Below are 18981 nucleotides of genomic sequence, written 5' to 3'. Positions count from 1 at the left end.
GGATAACCTTGCTGAGATGCACTGCGAGGAGATTGGCTTTCACTTAGTTTGGCTTTTCATGGCAAACCTGGCTTTCCTTTCCACCAACGCCGGGGCTATCAATCACTTACTTCCTTTATTCTCCTTCACTCGCTCAGGTTTGGAAACCTGCCCTTGGGCTGTTGAATATTCAAACTGAAAGTGGCCACATTTGTTTTGATTACGCTAACTGACAGCTGTTGATACGTCTCTTAGCGTTAATGAAAGAACGTCACTCTTGATGAAGTAAACCTGTTCTCAGCTTATTCAGTTAATGGCCTCAGTGGCTTATTTCAGTCAAACCTGACTTAGTTTGGTTAAACCAGCCAGATGGACTTACTTTTAAACTTTTTTTTTTTGTTTTTTTTTTGCAGAAATTGTGTCTTTCAAAGGCGTTGGGTGAGATTCGATGGCGAGAGTTTGGCCTACTACAACAACGACAAGGTAACCGACGCTCTTTGTGGTCAACACCCGTCTTCCCCTCCTGCTGACTGCCTCCACATGCGCGCCAGCAAAGTCATTCCTGTTATAGAAATGTGTAGCATTTGCAGCTGAGTCAAGTTTGCCCCTTTGCCCCCACCCCCCTTATTGTTATTGTTATCATCGTGATCATTAGCTCAGTGGGGTAAAAAATGAGGGCAAGGACAGAGTGACATTACGCCATGCGTGGCGTGCCAGCACTCTCTGTGCCCACCCAGGCGTACACTAAAGTACATTGATGTTGGCACCTGATCAGTTCCAGGAGAAAGAAGGGTTGGGGGGTGGAGGGGGTGGGGGAGTAAAGTAGCTCGTCTCTTTTTGCCTCCCTCAGCATTTCTCCCTCTCTTTGCCTTCCCTGTACCTTTCTTCCGTCTCCTTCTGTCTGACAGTTTGAAATTTCCCCTGCCTCATCATCAGAGCGAGGGATGGATGGAAGGGGGGTGGTTAAAGGAGGAGAAACTGATGAGGAGGCAAATAAAGATGCACTTGTGTAGTCTAGACGCTTGTGGAAGTTTTCACCCCTTTTGGGCAGAACATTTAAATAAATCTCCTGTGGAACTGCCACCTAAAGGTCACCTGAGGGATCAGAGAGGAAGATGAAATGACGGATACACGTCCTGATTGACTGCCACACCTGCCGCCTTTCAATCTGTTGTTCCGTCCCACACCCTTTTAACATCACTTTCATTTTCTCTTGCAACCTCAGCTGTCTCTTGAAAGTGGCTTTATCATAATCAGTCATGTCATAGTGAACAAACTGCTTATCATTCCAATTTTTTCCTTGACATCTGGTCTCTAGGTCACTTTTTGAAGTTCTCTGGCTTGTCCTGAATCGACTGCATTCTTACACGGTATGGGACCAAGTGGGCCAACCAAAAACTTGACCAGTTACTTCTGAACACTTTAGCACATCTGCTAATTTGTCCGGACTTATGCTTGGCTTCGCAAACCCTAAAGATTTCCTTTGCAAACAAACCTTTTATTTTGTTTTGTTTTTGTTTTTGTTTTTTAAAGTGCCTCGCAGTCTGAAAATACTTAAACGGGATATTTCTGAGACCATCTCCTAGCACCGGTCTTGGCTCAGTCTCACCTTGCCTTAGTCTGGGTCTTGGCTCGGTCTCGCCTTGCCTTAGTCTGGGTCTTGGCTCGGTCTCGCCTTGCCTTAGTCTGGGTCTTGGCTCGGTCTCGCCTTGCCTTAGTCTGGGTCTTGGCTCAGTCTCGCCTTGCCTTAGTCTGGGTCTTGGCTCGGTCTCGCCTTGCCTTAGTCTGGGTCTTGGCTCGGTCTCGCCCTGCCTTAGTCTGGGTCTTGGCTCGGTCTTTCCCTGCCTTAGTCTGGGTCTTAGCTCAGTCTCACCTTGCCTTAGTCTGGGTCTTAGCTCGGTCTCGCCCTGCCTTAGTCTGGGTCTTGGCTCAGTCTTTCCCTGCCTTCGTCTGGGTCTTGGCTCTGTCTCACCCTGCCTTCGTCTGGGTCTTGGCTCGGTCTTGCCCTGCCTTAGTCTGGGTCTTGCCCTGCTTTAGTCTGGGTCTTGGCTTGGTCTCGCCCTGCCTTAGTCTGGGTCTCGGCTTGGCCTCACCCTGCCTTGGTATGGGTCTTGGCTTGGTCTCGCCCTGCCTTAGTCTGGGTCTTGGCTCGGTCTTGCCCTGCCTTAGTCTGGGTCTCGGCTGCCTCACCCTGCCTTGGTCTGGGTCTTGGCTCAATCTTGCCCTGATGTTTGCACGTTCTGCTGCAAGCCACTACAATTAGCAACATGAAAAAAGCAGAAAATAAAGCAGCCTTTGAGTACAAGACATTGGTATACACACGTTTCAAAAACTACATAAACATTAATTCATGGTCAGATAAAATACGACAGAATGCTGTTATAAATGTATTGCATTTATCCGTCCAGCCCAAAGTGGAGGTGTAATTGTATTAAACAAACTCTGGGTTGCAGCAGACTGCAGGTTGACAACCACTGGTCTATAGGAAGTGGATTTATTTTCAACAATTATTCTAATTAAGAATATTGAGGTCTGAAATTAGTCAAAGTCAACATTAAAATCAAAGCACCAAATAAAACCATCAATTCTCTTCAAAGTGATTACCGACTGATTTTCTCCTAATTTTTCACGATATGTTCAATGACTCTAATTTTTTTGGGACGCGCTCGCAAACTTTGTGGGTTTTCGCTCTCAGCCCTCCAGGCGGATCACTGCGCGCTTCAGCTGTGTTCTCACGCTACGAAGAGGTGACATTGAGAAGAATCAATACACGCTTGATGATGACTGTGATGGATTCTTAACTTCTGAAAGTTTCATTCATTCCGTAGCAAATGAAAAGAACCAACTGTACGTTGGCAGAGTTTGCAAACACGCTCGTGCAACTCCAGCCTCCTGGGTTATAACCTCTCCTATACTTTCATGTTCTTGCTAATGACCGTTGGATAAATGCCGTAGTGAGAACAAATACACTTCTTTCTGTGTGTGTGTGCGTGTGCGTGTGTGTGTGTGTGTGTGTGTGTGTGCGTGTGTGTGTGTGTCTGAGCGGTGACCTCAGCACCCCCTCTCAGGGCCGGCTCAATTTCGCTGCAGCAGCATCGCACAACATCACAATCAATGATGTGCGACCTGTCTGATGCCTGCTCGTTAATCACATACTAATTACAGCCCGCCATGCCCGTTCATCTCCCTCTCCCTCTCTCTCTCTCTCTCCCTCCGTTTTCTCTTTCCATCGCCTTTTGTTGCTTTATTTATCAGGACACGCTCTGATGCCGGCGGTGCTGGAATCGGCAGGGAGGCCGGCGAGTCAGCGCTTTACACTCCGTGTCACTGTTGAACGTCAGATTTTGGAAAGATGAAAGTTTTCGAGGGAGAGAGAGAGAGGGAGAGAGAGGATTGTTGTTTACACTTTTTTCCTGCCAATGTGACTCTCTCTCCTCTGAGAAAAGCAGAGGGGGCTTCATCATGTTTCGGGTGAACGGAGAGGCCGAGTCCAATCTCTCTGTCATCCCTTGCCTTGTGCAGCCAGCTGAGGCTCGCCACCACCCTGCGTGCCACCCAGCGCCACCTCCACGGGGTGAACGCCAGGGTAGGAGAAGATTGTATGGGTAGACAGGAAGTCTCTCAGCGCTGCTTGATGTCAGAAATTGAAATATGAGTCGGAGGTTTGCTTCCTCTCACAGTGTGGAGGTGCACTTTTAAAGCTACAGACGACGAAAAATGACCCTACGACTCACGCAGCAAGACTTTCCCTCCTTTATAGTTCTGACATCAGACGCCCTAAAGGACCAGTGGCTTTTGATCAACTGAGTCAGGATTTGATCCATAAATTGTCAGAAATGAATAAAATGGCATGAAAAGTTTTGGTTCGACCAACTGTCTAAAGGCACGTACGCCGAGGGCAGCGTTCTTTAGAGGAACCTTTCTAACGCCGTTACCGTGAGAGCACCCCTTTGTTTTTGTGCTACAGCAAGAAAATGAAGCGTTGGTTTCTCTGGTAAACTGTTATCCCTAGAAAACAGGTGAAGTTACCTCAAGATAACTCAATAATGACCTCTCTATCTTGGTATAACTGCATTAAAAAAGCAGTTGTGACAAGCATGGCCATTCTTTGGTTCCGTATAAAACGCAGATGTTAAGTTTAAAGGTGATATTACAGGTCATTTTCACTTTTGAGTCATCGGTAACTAACGATTTACTCCATAGCAGTCATTTCTTTTTTCTGAATGGAAAAATTTGGGTGTTTTTGTTTGAATTTTGATCAAATACACCAGATTAAGATGATTCATTTCTTCGTATGTACTTAACTTTAGGCGTGGAAAAATTCTCTTTGGATGTCGGTCGCTGGTAGAGCGGTGAAAACAGCAAAATCAATGAATAATCTATAAATATAACAATTTATAGAACGTAAAAAACATAACTAGAATAAAAACTGAATTGTCCAAATATTGTCTGACAGCTGGATACTTAAACACTTGTACATACAACTGCACATCACTCTACGCAAATCAGGGTATATTTGAGGTTGTTTGTTTGATGGTTATTTAAAATTTAATAACCAAATGTTATGAAGTTGCATTTGTACTAACATATGTTAGAAAGTACGGCTCGGAGGTTGAGTGACCGTCTAGCAACCGAAGGGTCGCTGGTTTAATCCTCACTTCCCCCAGTGACCATGGCCCAGTGCCCTTGAGCAAGATACAGAACCCCTAGTTGCTCCTGATGGCCCTGTGACGGACTGGCGACCCGTCCAGGGTGAACCCCACCTCTCACCCGATGTCAGCTGGGATAGGCTCCACCCCCCACCACCACCACCCTGAACAGATAATCAGTATAGAAAATGGATGGATGGATGTTAGAATACAGTCAGAATCACTTGCCATCAAAACATCTTGACATTGCAAAGCAACGGATGTGCATATTTTTAGTTTTTGCATGAAAAAGACTCAAATAACTATCAAAATAGTTACAAATGACAGCAGATCCATGCAATATTCAAAGAAAATGCTCTGGGATTAATTAGTGGACAGGCAACGGGTGGTAAAAGTTGTGTAACGTGCACAACTTGGGCGTAAAGTAGAATGAAGGTAGTTTTCGCTGTCTGTCATGGTGTGGTCCTTCTTTTCTCCTCGTACACTAAAGTAAAAATACTTAGACACTGAAAGATTCCCATGCTTGTTCTCTTTCTCAAACTTTCAACATCCCAAAAACTCTTTTGTAGTTCGAAATCCTCTGGGATCTGTCAGCCCCAGACAGAACTAATCGCACTTAATCACAGTCGCAGCTTGAAGGTCTCTGGTGATGTCATCACCAGGGGTAGCGGAGGTGGCGTGGGAGAGTAGCGAGATCCTCGGTCTCACTTCTTCTCCCGCTGCCGCGTTGCATCCAATCCGTCTCATCAATCACCCCCTTTCGCCTGATTTCGTCAACACGGGGATTGGCTCAGGAGGACGATTCGGGCCTGAGATGTAGTCCTCCTGGTGCTGGTGCGGTGTCGTGTGTGTGTGTGTGTGTGTGTGTGTGTATATATATATATATATATATATATATATATATATATATACATATGTGTGTGTGTGTGCAAAAACAGTCCAAAGCCTTGCTTCAGGGTAGAGAGGCGAGGAAGTGAGGAGGATGGCAGGGAGGGATGAAGGGATGAGAGGACACGGGGAGGGTGGAGGCTGGATCGGGGGCCAAAGGGTAGATGAGGTTTTAGGATTGGGGATCAGTCTTTCAGTGTGTCAGCCTGATTGTCTGTCTGATGCCGCAAAGCTCTCGCTTGCCGAGCTTGAAAGCCCCTCCGCTCGCTCCCTCCTGTGTTCCCAAGACGCCTGTGCTGACACTTACTGTAACACCCCGGCTGTTTTTGATGTATAGCCTTTCATTTCTCCGATTCATGTTCGATGTTGTTATCTTAATACTTTTGATGCTTTCACACGTTTCAAATGTTTGTTTTCATTTGCGTGTCATACTTCTGACAAATATCTCGATTTTTCTTTTTTCTTTTTCTCCTTTCTTATTTTTTACCCCCCCCCCCTTCCAAAAGAAGCTATTCAAACAGAAAATAAATCTCTTGTGATTAAGCAGATTGGGTGTTCTCAGACTAATCCAAAGACCATCTCAGAGAGAGACATTTGAGAAAACACACACTTAAAATTCACCTCAGGGCCAATGCTCTGCTACATTCACGGTTTCTGCCAAAAAAAAAAAAAAAAGGAGGAGGAGCAGCTTGTCACTAAAATGAGAGGAGCTGGTCCGCCGTAAATGTCAGTTAAACTTAAAGTGGCAAAGGACTTTTATGTGTCATTATTAAATATATGTTGATGACACAGTGTAATGGCTTTGGAATGATAACACCAGTGGCGTTTTGGTTGGATCGAAGCCTGGCTTTTCACTTCTGTCTGCCACCACGCATCTGATTCTAATGTCTCAGTTTCTGTGCCGCGCCACAACCAAAACAATGAGGATTGAGTTTTCACCCATTAGCAACCACACACTTCTCAGGGTGAACACGCAGGAACTGGCCGGCGGTGAAACCTGAGTCATTCCGCCCGGCAAAAGAAAGTAACTTTGTCAGAGGGGGTAAAGAGACAGACTGAGAGAAGTCAAGCTCTTTCGGTTTCTAAACCGACTCTCTGGCGGTACGTGGCGACTGGTGCGGTTCCACTTGACTGGAGTCTCAAAAAGGTGTGGATAGATTTTGATTAAATTTGGTGAATGGTTGGACATCCAATTCTATTTTGGAATCGATTGGTATCCCTTCCCAGAAGCATGTGGGCAAGAATCTCTCTCCCTTATAAACCCTCTTTAGGTGGATGAATCAACTTTTTGTCTTGGTTTGCTCCGCCTCAACGCCAGCAAGTGAAGTTCTTGCACGTAAAATAACAACAGTCTCACTTGAACGCGCTTGCCTGGTGTTTCTGAAGGTTTTGTGTCCGGTGTTTTGCTGAAGAGCTCAGACGGAGACTGAAAGGGATTCGGTTGGTCTTTGCAAACACAACTGACACATCACTTTGAGTCAAGTTGTCCATCGCCACTTCAAGTGAGTCTGATCTGAAGTTGCCACATTCCAGTACCTTTCCTCACAGGCGCCAAACAAGCTGGGAACTTCCTGGGATGATTTTGAAAAGTTTTTGTTCACTCCTAAAATCCAAACTTCTCCGACTGCATTGCTGTGTTTGCAGTGATAATGTTACTCTACCCGATTTGCTGACAAAACTCCCCAATGCTTTGGCCAAATGGGCCGTGAGGCTATTTTACTTTAAAATAACAGCCCGACAAGTATTTTGATGGTACACTGGCTCGTGACAGGAGCAAAGACTGGCACCTCTTCGAATCCTGTGCTGCAACCTAGCAACTGCTGCTGCTTGGATTGATTGGGTTCAAACTCCCGGAAGATGCGCTTTACAGTAGGACGTCACTCACCGCTAAGCAAGGGCTCGAGATGAACTCAGAGAATAATCGGCCGACTCTGGAGTTCCTCTACAGAATCATCTGGGATAACCCATCGCCACATTTACTGTTAGGGTTGTCACTCATAAGTGGGTAAAGTCCCTAAACACCACACGCAAAACTTTTGCAGCAAACTCGAGACCGTAGTCAACAGTGGAGATTTCCCCGTGGAGTTGGTTTATAGTACAAACTTACAGCCAAAGGGGAGTGAAAATTGGATCGTCATAAGCACAAGCTATGCAAACAAGTACAATTTAACGACCTCATCAAGTGACGGCGAGTCAGTAGTGCATCTATTGCAGACATAAAGAATAAGTCCAGTTTTAGCTCGACTTAAGTCCAAAGGGATCAGGCTTCAGGCTTGAGTCCCTAAAGACTTGAGCCCTTGAAAGTAGAAGTCTCTCTGTAATATCATGAATTCATAAAAAAGGGAGACTCTTTAAACTTATTTAATTTGTTGGACCGATGAGTCATATATATATATATATGTATATATACACATATACATATATATATATATATATATTTAAAAAAACCCTTTTTCAAAAAAGGTCTCAGTTTTAGTCCTTCAGGTGAAACTAACAGTGTTCCATCTCATTGTTGCCCAGGAGCATTTTTCCAGGTGAGATTTCCACTCCAACCAGTTGGTGTCCTCATGCCTCCACAGAAAAAAATCTGATGCAATACAGGCACCTCAACTCCTCGCTGGTGCTCAAGACCCCCCCCCCCCCCCCCCCCACTTACCTGCCTCCCTTCCTTCTCCACATGGTGCCTCCATTATTGTATGCTTTAGCTCTGTTGCTTTGCCTTAATTGTTTCCTGAAGTTTACTGGCTTGTTTTTGAAAAGAAAAGAGACAACCGAGCGTTTTAGGGAACTCTAGAGAAACTGGGGGGGGGCGCCTTGTGAAAGATTGAAAGGGGATAACATGGGAGGTAGACTGGGGGGGTCAGGAGGACATCTTAGAAAGAGATAGTTAGGCCTCATTGCTTCCTTGGCAGTCTGTCCTCTAGAGATTTGTCCACAAATGTTGTGTGTGTGTGTTCGTGGCAGCGGTGTCTGCATCCACTGTCTTCCAGCTTGACCTCTTCTTTTCATCATCTGCTCGCCGCCCGTGTATTTACAGATGCACAACTCGTAATTAAAACAACTTCATGACCCCCAAACTAGAATTCAAACAATTAATTACTGTTACCGGGGTGTAATTATTACAGCCTCCAAGCTAATTCATCCACAGTTTCTCCTTTCCTCACCTTTCCTGTAACTTCTATCTAAATTTAGAGGGAGAAAAGAGGCAGATATTGGTGTGAAACTCCCGGGGAGAGAAATGTACCGGGTGGCCGTCTGTAATTAGGCTGAGCCACTCCTTGCCATTGTTAACATCCTGCTTTAATATGAGAAGGACCCCTCCGTGACCCTCTTAGGCATCTTCATTTCTACATGATGTCTCCTTTTCCCTCATGCACCTCCTCGTCTTTTCTTTCCTGCTCGTCGTCCTGCTCTGCTTCAGTCTTTTTCCGTTGTATCTCCCCTTTTCCATTTCCTCTCTCTCGGTCCTCTCCTTGGCCTTTCACACGAACCTAATTTCTTTTTCTTTTCTATTTCACGCTCCCTCCTTCCTTCCATCCATCCATCCATCCATCCATCCACCCCCCCCACCCCCCGTTCTCTCCCTGCTGACTGTGCCGGCTGGTATTTTTGGCTGTACGGTCTCCAGAAATATTCTTTTTGTGGATGGCAAGGTCACCGGCTTAATTAAGAATGGCGAGAGGGAGTCAGAAGTTCACCGTTTTTTTTTTTTTTTTTGTGTTTTACTCCACTCCTCCGTTCATCCCTCCTCTACTTTCATCCTCATTTCTTTCGCTCTTTGCAGGATGTGATTTGCAAAACAATCCATTGCGCACAGGACTGTAGAATACTCAGCCTATGGAGAGCTGGTTTCTCTCCATACTTTCAAAGATAATGACATTATCAGCATGAATAATGCAGTGTCTGCCAGCTCTTTTTTGGGGGGGTGGGGGGTTACAACCCAGTGATTTTCGTGCCACTACAGAATCATTATGTACTGTCCCTCAGTTCTCAGTTTTGCAAGAGCATTACAATGCGGGATGGTTTTTTTTTCTACTTTAAGGATGTTTGATTTGCTTCTCCAGAGGTGATAACATTAAGGTTTCTTCATCGTGCACCCTCTTTCTTTCTTTCTTTCTTTCTTTCTTTCACATTGACAATGACCCAGTACTTTAATTGCCATTGTCAAGGGAAACTCCAAAGAGGGTCACAAAGCCTCCAGTGCAACATCCTCCTTATTTGGATGCCTTCTCGAGAGCTGCCGTGGGAAAACAAGGGGGTAATAAAACAATGTGTACCGCCAAATCCCAATTTACCCAACAATCACTTCCTGTGCTTCATCCAAATTCCCAGTAAAGCATCTGTTTTTGAATATTTGAGAAGTTTGTTTATAGCTTGTAGATTTGTTTTACGGGGTTCTCCTTATACCCAGATGATTGCTTTTGTCATGGTCGTCGTCTTTCAAGGCGACGTGGGTTCACGTTCTGGACCATTTCCTCTCCTGTGAGAGTCACACACTGGAGTATCAAGCTCTGTGGGTCCCTTCCCTTCACTATTACCTGTTTAAAGTGGCAGAAGTCCGCATGATCCATGACTTTGATTCATCCAACTCCCGATTCATTTATAGTCTAAAATTGATCCCGTTGGCCTAATTAAAACAAGTGTTTCCAAACAAATGAATAAAGAGTAAAGAAATCACCTCACGTTTAGAATTTCTGTCTAAATTGCAGTGCAATTAATTCCCTGAACTGTTTTCTTCATTCATGGATTGTTTTTGCTGTTTCATTACCTGCCTGTAGTATTTAAAAAAAACAAAAACTAAACTAAAAAAAAAAAAAAAAAACCCCAAACATATCTGTCCTACTTTTTTGTGCCTGCTTGGCTCGGTTCACAAGTAAACAACACTGAAATTGAAATAGAGCTCAGAGTGGAATATTAATCCCGTGCACCTGTAGTAAGACGAGATGGGGGGTTTCTGGCTGGAAGGTTGGGTAGTAGCAGTACGATAACCGTGTCAGAAAGGATCACCGTTGAGCGGCAAGAAGTTGGTCGTTTTTGGATGAAGACAAGTATGCGTGAAAAGTTTGTACCTCCACATTTTCACATAATCGTCAAGTTGATTCCATTCCTTTGTATTACCCTCCTAACTGTAATGTCTCCAAAAACTGTAAGTTGTTGAGTTACTTAAATATAGTATATCCAAACCTTAGTTGCCAGTACTACACAGTAAGAAGTAGAAAGTTACTGTCTAATTTTTACATCAGTGCCTTTCAGCTTGAATTCTTCGTCATTTGCCACCAATCCTCAGATCCCTGATGCTTCACAGGACTGAAGTCACACCGTCACATGTTTCTTTTGTGGAGTTTTTCCCTGAGAAGATACCGGAGTGGTACGAGTATTGGCATTTTTGCATCACAGCAACAAACTCGAAAGCACAACTGCGCTTCACTCCAATAGTAATTATCTTTGCAGGGTAGAGCCATTCCACCTTTGTACAGTTGTTACGACTGAAATCTGATGCTGTTTTGTTTTTTTGGCCAAATTCTTCTGATTAAACCCCCTGAATTGTTTTGGAAGTACTCCAAAAGGTAGCGGCTAAAAAAAGGCAGGGAAAAAAAAAAAGCGCCTGGGTAATATACTCATCTTTATCCTGCAGCAGGTTTTGATTCAAATGCTTCTTGTCCGAGAGCTCTGTGCCATTTATCAAAGTTATTGCTTGAAAGGGAACAGGGAAGCAATTTCTGAAAATAAATTTGACACAGTATCGATGGGTTATGGCTCTAGTTTGATGAGGATGTCTGTCAGTGGTGTTTCAAATTGAATGCTATCCCAGCCAACGGAAATACAGCTCGGAATTACACGTCTATTGATCCAAACAATGCGCTGAAAAACAGTAATTGTGGCCCTACAGATGCAGATAATAGGAAAAGCAACAGCTCAATAACATTATTATAATATTGTGTGTCTGTCTGGCTGCATTTATATTGTTTAGAGTGTGTGTGTGTGTGTGTGTGTGTGTGTGTGTGTCAGCGCTCTTATCTGTCTGCTTTTCTTTGTTTAGGAGATGTACTCCAAAGGTATGATTCTGGTCAGCGCCATCAGACAGGTGCGAAGTTTGGGTGACAACAAGTTTGAAGTGGTCACCTCCCTTCGGACTTTCATATTCAGGGCTGAAAAAGAAGGTACAGTGCATCTGTTTCTGTTTTCTGTTTGTATCTCTACCTCATTCTGTCTTCTTTTCCTCCACCCCACCCTTTCTGTTTGTCTCTCTGCACTCTCTTGAAATGCCTCTGAGGTAATCTTTTGTCTCCCTTCTCTCTCTCTCTCTCTCTCTCTCATTGTTTCACAGACATTTCTGTCTCCACTGCTACTCCTAAAATGTGGTTTTTATTTTTAAATTATCTTCCCTTTTAATGGTATTATTACCTCTGCAGAGGGGATTAGTGGCATTTGTTTGTTTGACTTTCAGCATGATTGCACAAAAAATTTCGAGGTGGATAATCACCAAACTTGGCTGAGTGGTGCAGCATAATGACGTCGTACAGCAACAGAAGTTAAACCATTTGGGAAGCAACTGTATTGACTCGTTCCTTAAATTAGATGAGAAGTTTGACACCACAATCATGTCTGTACAGTTAATAAGAAGCTACTGCAGGTGAGACTCTTGCACGTAATCTCTGTTCGATCCAAGCTTTGTGCATTACGTACAGAGCTGGAAGGTGGCTTGGTCAGTATCAAGGTAATAACGTGTTTTTTTGAAAGGTATACTAGAATCTTTAGAAAGATATATTAGAATCTTTAGAAAGGTACACTGACATTAGAAAAAGGTATACAAGGAGCTATAGAAGGGTATACTAGAATCTGTAGAAAGGCATATTAGAATCTTTAGAAAGGTACACTGACATTAGAAAAAGCTATACAAGGAGCTATAGAAGGGTATACTAGAATCTGTAGAAAGGCATATTAGAATCTTTAGAAAGGTACACTGACATTAGAAAAAGCTATACAAGGAGCTATAGAAGGGTATACTAGAATCTGTAGAAAGGCATATTAGAATCTTTAGAAAGGTACACTGACATTAGAAAAAGCTATACAAGGAGCTATAGAAGGGTATACTAGAATCTGTAGAAAGGCATATTAGAATCTTTAGAAAGGTACACTGACATTAGAAAAAGGTATACAAGGAGCTATAGAAGGGTATACTAGAATCTTTAGAAAGATATTAGAATCTTTAGAAAGGTACACTGACATTAGAAAAAGGTATACAAGGAGCTATAGAAGGGTATACTGGAGTATTCCCAAAGGTATACTAGAATCTTTAGAAAGGTACACTGACATTAGAAAAAGGTATACAAGGAGCTATAGAAAGTTATACTGGAGTATTCCCAAAGGTATACTAGAATCTTTAGAAAGGTACACTGACATTAGAAAAAGGTATACAAGGAGCTATGGAAGGGTATACTGGAGTATTCCCAAAGGTATACTAGAATCTTTAGAAAGGTACACTGACATTAGAAAAAGGTATACAAGGAGCTATGGAAGGGTATACTGGAGTATTCCCAAAGGTATACTAGAATCTTTAGAAAGGTACACTGACATTAGAAAAAGGTATACAAGGAGCTATGGAAAGTTATACTGGAGTATTCCCAAAGGTATACTAGAATCTTTAGAAAGGTACACTGACATTAGAAAAAGGTATACAAGGAGCTATGGAAAGGTATACTGGAGTATTCCAAAGGTATACTAGAATCTTTAGAAAGGTGTAACAGGGTATTAAGGTAGGTAACAGAATGTATGATTTTCAATACCATCCAAAAATTCCATAAGGGGCAGCTAAGCGCTGAGAAGGGATGTATCCTGGGGGGCGGGGCTATGCGTGAGGTTTTTGACATGAATTGGACATAAGTGCACCAATCCAAACTGCTGGACTGAGCACAACCAATGTCCCCACTCACTGTGAGTCATATCAGTCACTTCTGCCTGGGAAGTGCTGTAATGTCCAGCGTTTTCCGAGCCAGAGACTGAGAGCAAGAATTGTTAATTTATCACGAATTTAGAGGGCGTATGCTCACTATGTTCAATGTTAGCATGAAGTCCTGTGAATGAGCCTCACTGCTCCGACAGGGCTATTGAGAGAGAGAAGCAGTTGGGTGTTCTGTCTGTAGTTCTGTCCAGTTCCTCGCTCTCACTCTCTCTCGACTATTAAATACGATTATACATGTAATCAGAAATATTTCCACATTTAACCTTACATTAAGATGACTTCTTCCAACTATCAAAGCAGTTTATTAGCCACGTGACGGCATTCAACTGCCAGCCTTCCACTACCCGCACATCATCTCCCTTCAGCCCACTGAAGTGATGGAATCCGCCACAGCAAGAGTCATCGGGTCACTGTTAAACCCAGCAAGACTTGTCTAAGTAGGCTAATTACATATTAGACACACAGCTTTATAGGCTAGAGAATGTCATACACGCTGCTCAGTTTTTATTATTTTTGCTCAAATATCATCTTGTACCATACACGCTGGTAAATTGTCAGGAAGATATTAAAAATCATACCACCAGAGCCCAACAGGAAGACAAACTTGCTCCATCTAAATCCGAAAAAATATAAAAACCCGAATATGACTTGTTTTTGTTGAGCATGTGTGGTTTCATTTTTTTTTTTTCGGGAATCTGTTTCTTGCTGAATATTTAACATTTTGTACCAACCTGCCTGTATTTTAACTAAACTCTCTGTTTACTCGTGACCCGTGCATTAGCCGCGGATGAAACTGGACAGAAGATTAAGAGCTGTGGGTCAAAAAGTGGCTTTGATTCATAAATCTACCTCTTTTTATATCGGCCTACAGTGATGCAATACATAAAAAATGAACCGACCTCAAATCTCCCAGGAACCATCCTTTTAATAGTCTTGTTCTCGCTTCCTCCAGCGTCTCTTCATCCCTCTGTCAGACAAAGTGGAGTAAGAGTTGTCTCTGCTTATCGTCTTTCCACTGGAAGCTTTGTCTGTGTCGGCCTTAATGAGAGGGGAAAGAGACACTTTCCGCTCGTTACCTCCTGCCTGCTTGATGGCAGTCTATTCAGCAGCTAAGGTCAAAACTGCTCATTCACTAATCGAGGGTTCACTTGTGAGGTCAGACGCAGGGCCGCCCTTTGATTCATTTGAATGACTGTGATCAGAGAAATTGAGTTTTGCTTGGTTATGGCGTTGAGGACCTTTGACTCACTGTACGATGCGGACATTTAGGAACATTAGGGAACAGAGAGATATTATCAACCAGATCATTGAGACCTCACGTTATTGACATCTTTTGAGCTAGGAGTAGAATTATCAATTTGTGACTTCATTTTCCCTGCTTGGCATGGCCGTCTAGCAACCGAAGGGTCGCTGGTTCGATCCTCGCTTCCCCCGGTGACCATGTCCAGGTGACCTTGAACAAGATACTGAACCCCTAATTGCTCCTGATGGCCCTGCGACGGACTGGCGACCCGTCCAGGGTGAACCCCGCCTCTCACCCAATGTCAGCAGGGATAGGCTCCACCCCCCAACAGATAAGTGGTATAGAAAATGGATGGACGGATTTCCTTGCTATTGGCTTCTTGTTTTCAAAGGTCCCTCTGGTGCTCAGCTGGACACATCTGACCAAGACATGCCTGTATGGAAAAATACTCTGTTATACATTACTCAGGTTTGATCAAAGTAAACACAAACAAGGCTTATACACATAAGTGTTAACTTACTTTTACTTAATCCTCTTCCGGCTGTACGCCTCAGCCAAGGAATGCCAATGCTGCCAGTTTGCTGCCCAGATTTTAGCAGCGACTTCGTTTTTTCATGACAGGGCTGCTGACTCTGCACAACCCTCCGTGTTTGGGAGGTGTTTTTGAGTTGATTTGCTCGTCCTCTCCCTCCAAACCTGAAGTCTTCCAGGTAATGGATGACTGACTCATACCGCATGAGACCAGACATGTTTTAGGTCGTGTACAAGCTGCCCTGGCGCGTCCAGCCCAACCTACTCCTGATAACATGTATGTGGTATTTTGCTACAAGGTTTCGGTGCAAAATTCCCAGTACTGGTAACACAGAGCAGGAACAGTGCAATTCAAATTAAAATAAACACTGAAGCTTCAAATAAACAAAAGCACAGGTGCAACTCCGGTTTGAGTAAACATTGAAGCGTCAAAGAACATGGAGTTTGAGTTTAAAGTCAACATTGAACGTTCAAATAAACAAAAGCACAGGTGCAACTTAGATTTAAGAAAACACTGAAGCTTCAGAGACACTTAGAACCTCATCCCCTGAATATACTGCAAATATTTTGTTTTTCAGTTGTTTATGTTTAGCCTCAGTTTTTGGGGGGGCTATTTTTGTTTTTTGCTTCTCAAATTTTGAAGTGTTTTCCAGATTAATTTCAATTTATTTTTACATTAGCTTCACAATTGGCGTCTTGAATAACAGATGCACCTTGGAAATCAACGTGGCTAGTGTTAGCCGCTCCCTTAGCATTAGCCAAAATATTCTGATCCTGCTGGAGTGATTTTGGTTGGGCTGAGGGGTTCAACCAAACCAGGTGAAGTCTGTAGCACCACAATGTTTCTGGAAAACAAAGTGAGCCAATTAAACAGAATGGATTTGTATCGCACTTTTCATACAGCAATGATGTAGCACAAAGTGCTTCACGTGGTTCAAGCTGAAAGATAAATCCCACCAAACCAAGAATAGACACACACAATGGAAATCAAAGCAAAAAGAAGGAATGTCAGTCCACCCGCATGGACAGAAGTCATCATTGAAATGCTAGAGGTGGGATTAAAATAGCCTGATATAACGATAATAATAATCAATGAAAGCACAGTAAACAACCACATCTACAAGTCAGTGCATAGTGCCGCATTTTACCTTCAGCAAAAAATTTCAGTTCTTGTAATCTGGCCATTTTGCATTTTCAATAAAAATTTCAATTAATTGTTAAAGCCCTAGTGCCAGTAGAGAGCTGAGAAGAAATGAGGGAGAAAGATGTGCAACAAAGGTAAACAGCCTGAAATTAACTTTGGAAGTTGGCGTTCCCGGTTTTAACACCTGTGCTCACATAACAGCGACAAGGCTGATTTACACCCAAATCAAAGGCCACAGCTCGTGTACTTTTCTGACTGTCTACTGCTCCAGAACTACCGCATATTGCGTGGTATTTTAAGTTTTTATTATGAAAAAAATAATAATGATTTGAATAAGGTTTCATGCATTTTCCGGTGAAATCTGGTTTATATGAAAGCCAACAACGCAAGCATGTGTGAACCCTCCTCTCCCTGTTGATTCAGTGCATCATCATATTGATGGCTGCCAGATTTTTTTTTCTTTTTTTCTTCCTGTCTGTTTATGAGTCGCGGGTCCTCAGCGGAATCATTTATCACGCTGCCTGCTAGCTGATCGTCATACGTCACACTCAGCCATCCTGACAAGAGCCTTTTGGAGATAGCCCCTGATCGCTTGGTTTTTTTTTTTGGTGGGGAGCCTCTCGCTGAGGTGGCTCTGCTGTCAGAAGAAAGGGTTGGGTGCTGAGATGGAGAGGGGAAAAGAGAAGGAGAAAACTTGGCCTCATCACCTCATGCATCTTTAAACAGCCCCACTCGCCTTGTAGCAGAGAGTCATCAATCTTTTGGGGAAACACATGAGAAGGAGGGAGACATGAGGAGACGGAGGGAAAGAGAAGGAGTAGGTTAGTGAAGTGGAGATAAGGAGCTGCTGGGCTGATGCGGTAGGGTGAGAGTGGGGAGAAATTGATGGTCAGAGGAGTGTGCAAGGGTGTTCAAGACATCTAGGAGGGTCATGTGAAGGGGGGCAACAAGGAGGAAATGAGAGAATAATAGGAATGGATAGAACGCGCGAGGCAACAGAGAGGTAAGGGCAGAGACAGCAGGGGGAGATGAAAAGGGCAGAACGAGGATGGAGTGAGGGGAAAAGAGGGGGGAGAAGTGAGTGAATAATTGAAGGCCACCGGAGAGAGTGTGCACACAGCTGTCGGTTGATTCTCCACTTGGTCCGCAGGTGGCCTCTTCCCTCAGGTACTGTCAGCTTGAGAGAGGAGAGATGGAAGGCAGGTAGGTGGGGAGGTAGAGAAGGAGGGAGGGAAGGAGGGCGAGAAGAAGAGTGAGCTCAGGGAGGGAATGATGGGAAGAGAAAAGTCACATGGCAACCTCGAGTCCGTCTGCCCCTATCAGCTTGGTCATTGCAACATTGAGCAACCAGGATATGGAAATAGAAATGATTGTTCAAACGCTACACAAAAGAAGTTGAGACGGAGGTGGATCAGGTGGGCATTCAGGGGCGAATGTAGGAATGCATTTTTTTGGTGAAATTCTACTGAATATACACCTACAAACACAAAATGATGCGTACAAACAGACTGAAACTACGTTCTGCCGGCAGAAGCACGGGTTGGTGCATTTCCTCCTCTAGCCTTCGTTGGGGGTGTGTAGGCGGATTTGTGAAAAACATAGGAGGAGCTGCAGGAGTACTAATTGAGTACAGAAACTTTTGGGGTGGAGGTGCTTGTTTGTTTCGCTGTGAAATTTCAATGCCTCAAAAAAAAAAAAAAGAAAGAAAGAAAAAAGAGGAAGAAAGGTGTAGATTATGAATCCCGAAACAGTAACAGTATTCAGCGCATGTAGTACCAGGTTAAAAGCTGTCAAAAAAGTGTAAAATATAATGTGGTTTGGGAGACTGGGAGATTCTGTTTGAATTGACTTAGAACTGAACATGATCTCAAACTGTGTTGGCCAAAATCAATCTGGTAGGTTGTGCGCGGAAGGTCTCGTTGGACTTGGGGTTGGGTATCCACGGATTCAAAATGTGTTCGTTTTGATTTAAATTTTGAAATATAATATTTTTTAAATACAAAGGACTTTGCAAAATTGGTCTCGGTCAGGTGCGGCACGGTGGTGCAGTGGTCAGCACTGCCGCGTCACAGCAAGGAGGTTCTGGGTTCAAGTCCCAGCTGGAGCACGAGGTCTTTCTGTGTGGAGTCTCCATGTTCTCCCTGTTCCTGCGTGGGTTCTCTCTGGTACTCTGGCTTCCTCCTACAGTCCAAAGACATCAAGAGGGGACGAGGCTGATTGATACTCTAAATTGACCGTAGGCGTGGCTGTGAGAGCCAGTGGTTGTCTGTCTCTATGTGTTGGCCCCCGCCCTTCCAGGGTGAACCCCGCCTCATGCCCGAAGGCTGCTGGGATAGGCTCCACCCCACCCGCGACCCTTAACAGGATAAGCAGTAAGAAATGAATGGTCCTGATCAAAGTTTAATAAGACACTTAGTTATAAGAGCTGTGATTGAGCAATACAAATAAATAATAGAAAAAATAATAATTTTGTCCTTTCTACGTGTTGCAACGATGTGCTTTGAAATAAGTCAAAGAACACGGCTACAGCCGGTACTTCTTCTTTTATTCCTGCGGTTGGAGACTGTGTGGGCGTGCTTTAAGA

General features: G+C 43.8%; 1 protein-coding gene and 1 long non-coding RNA gene across 6 annotated transcripts in view; one reads left to right on the top strand and one right to left on the bottom strand.

The window, feature by feature from the left end:
- Window positions 1–18981, top strand: part of arap2 (ArfGAP with RhoGAP domain, ankyrin repeat and PH domain 2) — a 127192-nt gene that overhangs the window by 13118 nt on the left and 95093 nt on the right. For all 5 annotated transcript variants that reach the window (XM_086197873.1, XM_086197869.1, XM_086197870.1 and 2 more), the window contains 2 exons: window positions 393–462; window positions 11557–11677. In XM_086197873.1, coding sequence (XP_086053999.1) covers window positions 393–462; window positions 11557–11677 — 191 coding nt within the window. The remainder of the gene's footprint in view (window positions 1–392; window positions 463–11556; window positions 11678–18981) is intronic.
- LOC147238767 (uncharacterized) overlaps window positions 13981–18981 on the bottom strand; it is a 71336-nt gene continuing 66335 nt past the window's right edge. The window contains exons 5-6 of the long non-coding RNA XR_015111869.1: window positions 15243–17574; window positions 13981–15155 (exon numbers count right to left, since the gene is read on the bottom strand). This is a non-coding gene — a long non-coding RNA (uncharacterized LOC147238767). The remainder of the gene's footprint in view (window positions 15156–15242; window positions 17575–18981) is intronic.

This window comes from Aulostomus chinensis, chromosome 24 (assembly GCF_037954235.1).
Source record: "Aulostomus chinensis isolate RoL2024-O1b breed Wild chromosome 24, RoL_Achi_v1.0, whole genome shotgun sequence".
NCBI lineage: Eukaryota > Metazoa > Chordata > Actinopteri > Syngnathiformes > Aulostomidae > Aulostomus > Aulostomus chinensis.
This window is presented reverse-complemented; position numbering and strand designations above follow the sequence as displayed.